This window comes from Melanotaenia boesemani, chromosome 8 (assembly GCF_017639745.1).
Source record: "Melanotaenia boesemani isolate fMelBoe1 chromosome 8, fMelBoe1.pri, whole genome shotgun sequence".
Classification (NCBI taxonomy): Eukaryota; Metazoa; Chordata; class Actinopteri; order Atheriniformes; family Melanotaeniidae; genus Melanotaenia; species Melanotaenia boesemani.
The window spans coordinates 2030672-2043562 of NC_055689.1; the positions used below are offsets into that span (position 1 = coordinate 2030672).

At 42.5% G+C, this 12891-nt stretch overlaps 1 protein-coding gene across 1 annotated transcript in view; it reads right to left on the reverse strand.

Annotated features, from left to right (window-relative positions):
- LOC121644741 (2-lysophosphatidate phosphatase PLPPR4-like) overlaps positions 1-12891 on the reverse strand; it is a 62635-nt gene that overhangs the window by 8880 nt on the left and 40864 nt on the right. The window contains exons 8-9 of the mRNA XM_041992909.1: positions 3004-3232; positions 1447-2062 (exon numbers count right to left, since the gene is read on the reverse strand). Coding sequence (XP_041848843.1) covers positions 1447-2062; positions 3004-3232 — 845 coding nt within the window. The remainder of the gene's footprint in view (positions 1-1446; positions 2063-3003; positions 3233-12891) is intronic.

Consider the following 12891-nt stretch of genomic DNA (forward strand, 5'->3'; position numbering starts at 1 on the left):
CGCTGCAGTGCTCCTAGTCCAAGCTCTGCTATCTCAGAGAAGGTATGGTAATTTTTTCAGCTCATACTTAAATAAGTATTTTGTTATTTTCACCATGCAAATCAAATGTATATGATTGTAAACTCTTTTATGAGGCAGTTTTGTGGTGTTTGATTGTAGGTTTGTACAAGTTGTAGCAGTAATATGTATTGTACAACTACAGGGTTTCCCAATTTAGTTTGCTAAGAGGAGGCTGATGACCTGTGTGAAGCAAGCCACACGTTACAGCTAATTTCACTTTTATTTGTACAGGTATGTCTATTTTGTTTGTTTGTTGTTCAATTAAGCATTTAATCCTGGTTGTGTCTGATGTACATTCATATGTACAGTATCTCACAGAAGTGAGTACATTCCTCGCATTTTTGCAAATATTTCATTATATCTTTTCATGGGACAACATTATAGAAATGAAACTTTGATATTCAGGACACCAAACTATAAAAACTAAACTTTGATATTCTGTATGTCAAAGTTTAATTTCTATAGTGTCCCATGAAAAGATATAATAAAATATTAGCAAAAATGTGAAGGGTGCACTCACTTCTGTGAGATACTGTAATTGCTGTCAGTTAGCTGAGCATTTATTTGTTTATTTTCTCTTTATTTTCAACCAAAACTGTGTAATTGTTGTAATACAAAAAATGATATTAGACATGTCTGCGTTTTGGTGCCTGAGAGAAGGAGGCTAATGATCAACCCGTGTGAAGCAAGCTGCATGTTACAGATCATTTCTGTTTTATTTGTACAGAGAGGCTGTCAATTACTAGACTGGAAGAACAACCAGCAGCTGTTGTGGTCCAGGTCTCTTATTCAACATTGCATGCATGAGTACACGAGGTTCATGGATGTGGACTTGGTCAGGAACAGTACGAAAGGACAGTGGACACACCTGTTATATATACATGTAAAAAAAATAGCGTTGGGTGTGTGTGTGTGAGTATGAAAAAGTAGGTGTGTGTTTTTAATTGTTATTTTATATTATCTTTGTCTAGCAATGTTGTTTTATGTGCATTTTATTATGTAAAGCACTTTGTGCTACTCTATGTATGAAAAGAGCTTTATAAATAAATTGTGATTTGATTTATTGGCCAAGTGTTAAACTAATACTATTAAAACTGCAGCCGGTAATATAATAAAACATAAATAAGACCGAATTCCACAAAAACAGCAGATTTTTCTCACCATCTTTACATTTAAAATGGCCAAAATGATTGTGCTATTGGTTGTTATTACATTATTGGATGCTTCAACATACCTACATTTATCTAAACTGAACGCTGCCGTCACATCTGACATGAAACAAGAGAAGTTGAACTTAGTGATGTAGACATCTGATCACAAAGTTTCATGACTATATAATTGCATTGAGAAATTATTAAAATGATGAAATGCAAACAAATTATTAACCTGCATGAGACGAGGCTGCCCTCCAGCACTCAGTGGTCTGCAGGGGATGGTGGTCTTTTCGGTCACCCTCAGCCATTTTTCCCTCACCGACCCGCCTCCATCCATTATGCTGTCCTCTGATTCACTCTCCAGATCCTTGCAGGTGGGATTTTCCTCCTCAGGAATGTGAACTAGCTGAGAGGATCCAGGCCGGGATTGGGCAGAAACTCTGGCTCCACCAGCCATTCCAGTGCTGCCATTAAGTACCAGGTGGTTATGATTGGCTACAGGAATAGAGCTTGCTGCAAGTTTCATGTACTGAGCTGGGATGTGAGCTCCAACACGCATCTCTGCATCCTGGCTTGTGCATAAAGGCATGTGGTTTCCACCGCGGAGCTCTGCCTCCAGGCTCATGGCAGGTGGTTCAGAGGAACAGCGCAACTCTAAGTTCCTCTGAGGAGACGAAGCCGAGGCTGGTCTTATTCCATCCATCACCTGCATAGACAGCTTCCTGTTGTCGTTCTTATTCTTCCATTGGCTGAGCAGTTGCTTTGATCGCGTCGAGTCCATGGAGGCATGGATTGAGGCATGACGCCGGGGATTGCGACCCTCCTCCAGTGAGGATCCCCCGTGGGACCTGAAGGAAGAGAAGAGGAAACTATTGGGACAAGAGGAAAGAAGGAAGAGGATTGTGGTGACAAATACTGGCAGGTCACCATAAGATTAGCTAAAAAGTTTAGCCAATCTTATTTGCCTTTTTGTGACATCACTTCTGAATATCTGTATCATAGGTGTGATGGAGGAAAGTGGAAACAGCAACCTACCTGACACCACAAGAGAAAGATAAAAAGTGAGCTGACTGGTAAAGGCCCGTTTATGCTCTAGGCTAAGAACAAATACACATTCATTTTGGCTTTTTATCTGTCTTTTGCATCCTTTACATGGATATTTTGGTCCGTTTTCAGGGAGCTTATGGATATGTAGCCCGACGTAGCAAACAGAGTACTACCTCTGGAAACCACGGTGGCAGTGTTAGGGTTATAGTGGTATAACTGACGTGTGACCAGCAAGAGGAAAAAAAAAAAAAGAACCCACATTGTATTTATTGTTGGCACAGACCACCGTTGTCTACTGAGCTGCCTCTTTTTATGTCTCATATGTTTACTGTTGTCTGAAACTGATGTCAGAACTCAGAGGTGAACTCTGAACTTTGCACAGCCATCTGGTGGATGTATTTCATAACAACCATGCCAACACAAAGGACAGATGTGAAACCTGAGGGTAGGCCAGGAAACTGGAAGTTAGCCCAGCAAACCTGAAGTTAGCTTAAGAAACCTGAAGGTAGCCTGAACCAACCGGATGTTCTTCCATCCTTCTCAATTTTTGCCTGGAAACACAAAAAATCATACCCATCCCGTACTGAACTAGTGGGTGAGGTAGTGGACAAAGGCTGAAACTGAAAATGCTTATGGACGAAGTCAAACTCCAGCTTGTGGATCTATAATGTAGGATGTTTAATAGGTTAATAATGTTCTTGTACCTTAGTTTTCATCCCAAATTAAAACAGACTCCTGGTACCTTGGCAGTGTGCTGCTGTTGAAGGTCATCATGTTGTCACGGTTACCTAGAGGACTGGATGGACTTATCACCTCCACCTCAGCACTGGCTCTTTTCAGGTTGCTGAGGGAAGGCTCTCGGTAGGAGGAGCTTCGTGTCAGGATGGGGCCCGTTTGGTCGGGGGACAAGGTGCGGGACGAGGTCCTTGTCATGATAGACTCTGGTTGGCTGGGAGCCAGGGTGTGATGGCCTACCAAGAGACAACATCCAGGTAGTCAAACTATTAATGCAAATTTATCCAATCCTTGTGATTTCTGCACATCCTTGAAATTTGTCCAATCACCACAACTTTAATGCAACTTCAATGAATCTCAGCCTGATAAGTATATTTCATCAGCTTTACCTCTATCTTTCTAATTACTAAAACACACAAAAAATCCCTGTAATTTTTTTTTAAACTTTCTCAAAAGCTGCTGCAAAATCAAGGATTTCAGGTTGTGACAATCACAAAGAACATTACTATGTGCTGGAGAGACTGATCAGTTTAAATCATTACTTCAAGCAGGAATACAGAAAGAGTTTCCATCCATGTGTTTATTAATTAACATTTAGAGTGGTCGGAAACAGGTTAAAAGAAGACTCTGTCGATTTTAAAGTATGACCAGTGTGTGTGTGTGTGTATCTTCCCCAAAAGGCAACATGTACAGATTAAAAAGAAGTGGGTCGAAAATTGATCCTTGGGGAACCCCACATTTTATTTAATCCATAGTATCCATATTTACCACAAATTGTCGATCTGTGAGATAGGAGTGAAAACATACTAAGAATAGTACCTGAGAGGCCCATCAGACTTCTGAGTCTGGTGATCTGGTGATCTACTGTATCAAAGATGGCATTAAGATCCAGTAGAACCAAAAGAAAGTTTCTGCGAGTCTAAGTTAAAACTAAGGTCATTAACAATCTTTAAAAGGCTGTACTGTGGTTTGTCCTAAAACCAGATTGATATTTTTCTAAAATATAAATGCAAAAACTCATGTAAATAAATAAAAACAGCTTTTTCTGTCATTTTGCTTAAAAACGATGAGCTCAGTAATTATCAAGAATGTTTGGATCTAAATGACTCTTCTTCAGAAGGGGCCTCACGACCCCCGTTTTAAAGGTGGAGGGAAAACGCCCGTCTGAAGAGAGTAATTTACAATGACTGTGTCCGAATGTCCACCCTACTCCCTAGATAGCGCCCTATATAGGGATCACGCCATTTTGTAGGGTGTCCAAATGTCCCGAGAGAAAAAATTAGTGCACTCCAAATGACCCACAATGCATCTTGAAAAGTAGTGAGCATCGATGGTCACTAGACGGGTCAGTATAGACCACAATGCATTGGGGGCAGAAGCTCAACATGGCACAAGGAGGCAAAAAAATCAAGCAGTGTGAAATGACCTATAAATGTAAGTATTTTATTAATTATATTTAATATTTGAGTGGTGTTAATGCATTGAAATAGAGAAAAACTTGTGATGTGAAGGTTTTCAGTCATTGGGAAAATGTGTTGTGATTGCAGTGGTGACGGCTGGTTAGTCACGTGGTTTGCAGCGAGGAAGAAAATAGGCAGCTCTGTGTCTGAATCGCCAAGAGAATGAGTCACTATGTAGTGAAGGAGGGGTTAGGGAGTAGGGTGGACATTCGGACACAGCATCCGTTTACAAGCTCAGGCTCAAAGAAACCATGAAATGTTTTTAAAAGTGATGTGGCGATTGGGCCTAAAGGCAGGTTGTTGGGTTTAATTTGAAAAGAAATTAACCAAGTGTCCTTGCATCAACTAGGACAAAACTCTCCAGTGTTTACTCAAGTTAAAAGAAAGCTTCTGATCTGTTTGGTGGTCTATAAATTGTGCTGGATAAAACAGACGGGTTGATAAAAACAAATTAATAATGCTTAAATGAAAAATAGTTTTTTAATGAGTTTATTTGTGCTGATAATGATTGTTATGCAAATTAAAGCCTTTCCACCACCTTTTTTTTTTTTTATCTCCCCTGGTTCCATCCCGGGGCCTCTTCTGTTTAAAAACTACATCCAATGGCACAGGTCATAGAAAATAATAAAATTAGTTACCATAGCTACGCAGATGACACACAGATATATATTACAATGTCACCAGGAGACCGAGGCCCCGTACAGGCTCTTGGTAAATGCATTGAGGAGCTTAATGACTGGATGTGTCTGAACTTTCTCCAGTTAAACAAAAACAAAACTGAAGTTAAGGTTTTTGGAGCCAAAGAGAAACGATTAAAGGTCACCACAGAACTTCAGCCTATACACCTAAAAACCACCAACCAGGTCAGAAATCTGGGTGTATTGATGGACTCAGACCTTAACTTTGAGAAACATATTAAGAGAATTACAAAGTCAGCCTACTATCACCTTAAGAATATATCAAAGGTAGAAGATGTGATGTCTCAGCAGGACCTGGAAAAACTAGTCCAGCTACAACAAAACAACGCCAAACAACAAATCAGGCCAATTATGATTATTTATTAATGAAAGATGAACCATGGAGTGTGGCTGTCTGCAAAATCAGAAGTGTAGGTGCGTGCATGGCTGTGTGTAAGAATATAATGAGTGCAGTGTTGTATGGTGTAAAACTAAACTAAAAGTAAAGCAAAAGCAAGGTGCAGCGGGCGCAGGTGCGGCCTGGGAGCGGAGCGAGGAAAAGAGAGGGCTGAGGCCGGCCGTAGGCGGGTCTTTTATACGCGCAGTGCGTCTGGCCCTTGACGGACGCACGCACAGCCAGGTACACTCCAGCTTCACCTGCACACACACATTATTAAAGAACACGGCCACAAAGAAGAAGGGGCCATGACACCATCTTTAGTCGGCTTGATTACTGTAACAGTGTTTTTACAGGTTCTACCTAAAACACCAGTCAGACACCTGCAGCTGATCCAGAACTCTGCTGCTCCAGTCCTCACTAAGACCAAGAAAGTGGACCACATCAGTCCAGCTCTGAGGTCTTTACACTACAAGTTCTGCTGCTGGTCTAGAAAGCTCTGAATGGTTTAGGACCAACATACATCAGTGACCTCTTGACCCAGTATGAACCTACCAGAACCCTCAGGTTATCTGGTTCCAGTTTCTTATCAGTTCCAGAGTCAGAACCAGACATGGAGAAGCTGCATTCAGCTTCTATGCTCCACATGTCTGGAACAAACTCCCAGAAAGCCTCAGATCAGCTGAGACACTCAGTTTATTTAGATCCAGGTTAAAGACCCACCTGTTCTCTGCTGCATGAACTAGTTTTTATTTAGAGTCCAGATCTGCATCTGGTTCTTTTAAGCTGGCATTTTTAAACTTGATCATGTTTAATACTGTTTTTATCCAGTGATATTTTTTTTTTCCTTTTTCTTTTGTTTTTAATGTTAAATTATGTCCCTTTTATTCTGTAAAGCACGCTGAATCACCCCGTGGTTGAATTTTGCTACAAACTTGCCTTGCCTTTATAGTGTTTTATGCATTACCGCTGCCAAACGGTAATGCATATTCATGTTCATGTTTTTAAAACCAAACCTAAAATCACTGGATCATTTTTGGATTTACATTTATTTACACCTTAATTTAGATTTTTAAAGTGTCTTAATTAGTCTTTTTCTATTTTATGTTTAAATTCTTGCTATATTTCATTTTTTTAATTTTAATTAAATAAACGTTTCCCTACTTTAGTCTGTTTTAATGTATTTATTTATTTTATTTACTTCCTCTCCTGTTTTTCCTCATCTGGCTCATTCTGCCATCAAACCACTCCAAATCTCCTTGGACTCAGGCTATGTCCACATGGCACCGTAGCTGGTTCAGGTGTGAAAACGGTGTGAAAACGGTGTAAAAACAGTGGCGAAAACTTGGAGAAAGGCTTCAACATCCATATGAAACCGCTGTAGTACATACTCCAATGCTGTGGGGGGCGCTATGATGATTAAAGAGTAACACTCCAGAGCTAGAATAAGACGTAGCATGTGCGCAGATGATGACATATCTGCTTGCTCCCACTGTTGCCGGGACAGCAGCGCAGCACTGTGTTGTAACAGCAGAGCATTTTCGTGCTAAAGCTGTACGCAAGCCAGGATTGTCTGAAGCAGAACCACAACACAGTTGGTCATGGACGCTATTATTGTTGTTGTGTTTGGCACGTGTTCATCATCATATCCTCCAGTGGTGCGGTTACGCTCTCCTCACAATACCACAGATGGTACAGGTCTCATACCTATCCACCTTGGTACCTGGTTTCAGACGTGATCGGTTTCATGGAGGCTAATCCCTTGTTTCATGGGGACGAAAGGGTGAATTGCTAAAATACTTTTGTGGTTTTACTGCAATTCAGCATCCTGGGGACGGCCCCTCGGCCAACCCCCCCAGCACAGAGCCCACCTGTCCACCCTTCTCCAGCAGCCCAGGTGAAAAAAGCTGCTGGACCAGGCGGCATCAGCTCCAGGCTCCTTAAGTCCTGCGCAGATGAACTGTCTGGAGTTATGGAACATCTCTTCTCTTCAACCTGAGCTTCAAGCTGAAGGTGGCACCACAGCTCTGGAAGACCTCCTGTGTGGTACCAGTGCCAAAGACTCACTCCAGAGAAATAAGCAGGCCACAGGCCAGTAGCCCTCACGTCCCATCTGATGAAGACACTGGAGAGACTGATCCTGAAACACCTCCGCTTCAAAGTGGAACCCTCCATGGATTCCCTAAAGATCGACTGGCCTGGCATCAAAGTGGAAAACATAGTTATCTTCCTGCTACACTAAACGTTCTCCAGCACCTTTGTAACCATCCAGCCGGTGCTCCTGAAAACTTAACTGGAGAGGGCTGGAGTAGACCTTCATCTGGATTCTGTGGATGACCTACAATGATTCTGCACTATCTCACAAATCAGTCCCAGTTTGTGAGACCCGAGACTGTGACTAACCTGCTGATCTGCTGACCTGCTGCACGGGTGTCCCCTAAGGGACGGTGTTGGACCCGTTTCTCTTCATCCTCCACACAGCAGACTTCATACACAACATGGACAACTGCGTTCTGCAGAACTTCTCAAATGACTCTGTGATTGCCAGACTGATCACTGAGGATGACAACGTGGACTACAGAGGACTGATGCAGAACTTTCTGGACTGGGGTCAGCAAAACCCCATCTTAGTCAATGCGGGGAAAACCAAGAAGATGGTGGTGGATTTATGCAGACAGCTGTCCCCTCACTGGTGAACATCCAGGGAACGGACAGAGAGAGGACTCTTATAAGTACCTGGGTGTTCACCTAAACAATAAACTGAACTGGACTCACAACACGGACGTACTGTACAGGAAGGGTCAGAGCAGGTCTATCTTCTGAGGAAACTGGTCTTTTGGAGTGAAGCGGGACTCCTGAGGACCTTCTCTGACTCTATGGTGGCATCAGCCATCCTGTATGGTGAGGTCTGCTGGAGCAGCAGCATCACAGAGAGGGAGAAGAAGAAGCTGGACAAATTCATCTGGAAGTCCAGCTCTGTCCTGGGCTGTTCTCTGGATTCAGTGCAGGAGGTAGGTAACAAAAGGGTCCTGACAAAAATGACCTCCATGCTGGACCATGACTCCCACCCCCTGCAGGACGCCCTGTCTGCTCTGGAGAGCAGCTTCAGGGACAGACTGACCCATCCTCACTGTGTGAAGGAGAGATACCACAGGTCTTTCCTCGTGCTGCTTTTACACTTTACAATGAACACATGAAAACTGTTGGCTTCATCGGGCCGTGATCTTCAGCTCTCACTGGAGCGATTCACAACCGAGTGTGAAGCGGCTGGGATGAGAATCAGCGCCTCCAAGTCCGAGACCATGGTCCTCAGCCGGAAAAGGTTGGAGTGCTCTCTCCGGGTATGCGATAGGGTCCTGCCCCAAGTGGAGGAGTTCATGTATCTTGGAGTCTTGTTCACGAGTGAGGGAAGGATGGAGCGGGAGATCAACAGGCGGATCGGTGCGGCGTCTGCAGTGATGTGGACTCTGCATCGGTCTGTCGTGGTGAAGAAGGAGGTGAGCCAAAAGGCAAAGCTCTCGATTTACCGGTCGATCTATGATCCTACCCTCACCTATGGCCACGAGCTGTGGGTAGTGACGGAAAGAACAAGATCGTGAATACAAGCGGCCGAAATGAGTTTTCTCCGCAGGGTGGCCGGGCTCTCCCTTAGAGATAGGGTGAGAAGCTCGGTGATCCAGGAGGGGCTCAGAGTAGAGCCGCTGCTCCTCCACATCGAGAGGAGCCAGATGAGGTGGCTCGGGCATCTGGTTAGGATGCCTCCTGGACGCCTCCCTGGTGAGGTGTTCCGGGCACTTCCCACCGGAAAGAGGCCCCGGGGAAGACCTAGGACGGACTACATCTCTCGGCTGGCCTGGGAACACCTCAGGATCCCTCCGGATGAGCTGGTGAATGTGGCCGGGGAGAGGGAAGTCTGGGTTTCCCTGCTTAGGCAGCTGCCCCCACGACCCGACTCCGGATAAGCGGAAGAAAATGGATGGATGGATGGACATGAAAACTGTCTTTACATGTTTATATACATGTTTGTATACATATTTATATACTGCACATACTTACTGTCTGAGAACAGACACTGTACATATTACTTTTCTATTTCTGTATGTGTTCTTGTTTGAAACGTGTGCTTCTGCTTGCTGCACCTGTACTGTTGCAACAAAGTAATTTCCCCACTGAGGGGCTAATAGTTTCTTTTTAATTGTTATTATTCTTATTGTTGTTACACAAGAAAGAATTAAAACGCTTGTTAAAATGTTTGAAATAGTTTAGTAAAGCTTGTAGCAGGTAGTTAAAGTTTAAACTTTTAAATTTACTTTTCCCACATAGAGATACAGTTGAAACCAGCAGTCCACATTAGTTGTCATCTTGACAGTTAAGGTTCAAAAAGAATTTTTTTTATCAAGTCTGGCAGCTGGGATGGGAATATAACTCCAAGATTAATAATGCCTTTTTGGGCCAAGATAGCATGCCATTTGTGAAAAAGGTTTTAGGGCAATAACCAGTTAATGAGAGAGCCTCTGATTTGGCCCAGTTTACCATTTACCCAGAAATATGTGAGAACTGATTTATTACTGTGAGCAGAGAGGAGAAAGAGTGCTGTAGGTCTGACACAAAAAGAAGAATGTCGTCTGCATACAGCATAGGTTTATGACAACTGTCCAGTATGCAGACCCCCAGGAAATAAGGGTTCTTTTTGAACTGCAACTGCCAGAGGTTCAAGAGCCAGGGTAAAAAGAAGCGGAAAGAGGGTGTCCTGCTGCCTTGTGCCCCTCCCTAATTCAAACTGAGGGCCTATTATACCATTAATCAGTACACTAGCCTTGGGGTATGTGTATATATGCCTTATTCAATTGATAAAGCTTTTGCTGAAGCCAAAGCATTCCAGAGTACTGAACAGGTACCGGCACTCGACCCTGTCGACTGCCTTTTCAGCATCCAACAAAATAGCAGCCAGGGGAGCGTGATTGTCCTGGATTGCCCACATAATGTCAACAAGTCTCCTCATGTTGTCATGTTGTTGTGAATGTATGAATCCAATCTGATCCAGATGGATAACAGAGGTTATGACTCTGTCTAACTAATTACCTAGACGTTTAGACAGGGTTTTACTGACATAAGAGGTTAAACTTATTGATCTGTAGTATTTGTAACTGAGGGGTCTTTATCTTTTTAAAGGTGATTGTAATAAGAGCTTCTGACAGAGGATGGGAGCATTCCTTTAATAAAATCTAGCTTTCTGCTGTTATCATGGGGAAGACCAAGTCAGAATTTTATGTCATTCTCAGAAGCATTTGACCTCTAAAGATCCATGTAGAAGTTACTGGATGTTACATCAACTTTTTTTGGGCTTAGATGACCGATTTCTATCACTGTCTCTGATCGTCATGGCTTCCTTTGCTTAATATATCTTGTTAAGAGCCTACTTGCTTTATCTTCTTAAAAAAACTTTTGTCTTACATAAAATAGAGAGAATTTTGCTTTTTATGATAGTATTGCATTTGAATTCATATTTTAGTTTGGTGAGTTTGTTAAAGCTTGTTAAGGATGTGCATTTCTTAAATTTGAATTCAGTTATTTCAATCTGTTGTTCAAGGTTTGGAAACTTAGTAATACTTTCTTTCTTTTCAGAAGCGGTGTACTGGATGATGCCCACCGGTCTGCTCAGCATCGCCAGCCCACTGATCACCAGTTCTGAGACTACTTCTCCCAGGATTCCTCTGCTCATGCCATCATAGAGTGCACATGCATTGTATCATTACCTTCATGTGTTGCACCTGTTTATCCCTCTATTTATGCCCTTTGTTAGTACAGTTTCCTGGTGTAGTATTATTGTTACTTATTCCAAGTCTTCTTTTTCCTTTTTGTGAGCATCTACGCATTGTTTTGGTGAAGCTTTATTAAACCATTGTCACATTTACCTGCGTTTCTGTCCACCTTCCCACTGGTTTAGTATGACAGATGTGACCTCTTAAAAAGACCTTTAGCGCCTCCAAAGCTACTCCAGATGAGGAGGCACTGGGTACATTAGTTTCTATGTAGAAGTTAATTTGTGACCCGAGGGGCTCTTTAAAAGATTCAACCAATAAAATGCTAGAATTCTCTAGAAATTTTCACCTAGGAGACCTGACAGCAACATGAAAAGTTAGCATGCTAAGATAGACCGGGCTATGATCTGAAAGAATAATGTCAGCAATACTACTGGAGGCAATATTTGGCATAAGTGACTGGGACACCAGAATAAAATCTATTCTTGAGAAGGAGCGATGGGGAGAAGAAATTAAAGTTTAATCCCTCCCAGAGGGATTTTTTAACTGCCAAGATAAGTGGGTATTCCCCTATAACAATTAGTTTTTTGTCAAGCGGTCCAAAAAAGGTCAGATCATCAATATTTGGTGCATGAATATTGTCTAAAGTAAGAGTTTTACCTTGAATCTCACACAATATTAATAACATTCTCCCTGCTTTATTTGATACATTTAAATGGTATCCATCCATCCATTTTCTGAACTGCTTAGTCCATTAAGGGTTGCTGGTAAGCTGGAGCCTATCCCAGCATTAACAGGTACACCCTGGACAGGTCACCAGTCCATCGCAGGGCCAAACAACCATTCACACTCGCACTCACTCCTAGAGAAAATTTAGAGTCATCAATTAACCTAACATGCATGTCTTTGGACAGTGGGAGGAAGCCGGAGTACCCGGAGAGAACCCACGCATACACGGGGAGAACATGCAAACTCCACACAGAAAGGCTACCGCCCTCAAGGTTTGAACCTCCCCCCAGCAGAGATTCGAACTGGCAATTTTCTTGCTGTGAGGCTGCAGTGCTAACCACCACACCACCGTGCAGCCTTTTTTTTAAATGGTATTTAAATATATGTATATGTTTACTAATTAATCTGGGTGCTACTCTACTTTTACTGCTACCACTGGATATGCCCACAAAGCCCACGCAGTCCATACAACGCTTCTGTGACTCTTGAGATGGCAGGTGTGTCTCTTGGATGCACACAATGTTGCATTTCTTAGATTTAATTGAGGATAATACTTTCCTTCTCTTGATATGGTTCTTCAGGCCTTTAATTTTCCAACTCAAAAAATTTAAATTATTACTAAGTGGTGTTGTGAATAGAAAATGTACAGTGAAAAATAGTGTAACTTTGCGAGCAACCTTAAAATGTTTTTCATCAATAAAATGAAACAAAAACATGAACATATTAAACAAACCTGTCAAAACAAAAACCAGAAGGTACCTGGCAGACAGACACTCTTAACCCCCCTTAACAAGGCCCATGAACATAGACTTAACCCATGCTGCTTTTGAGCATCCTGAACCCCAAAACTCTGGGTGGAATAGTTAGAAA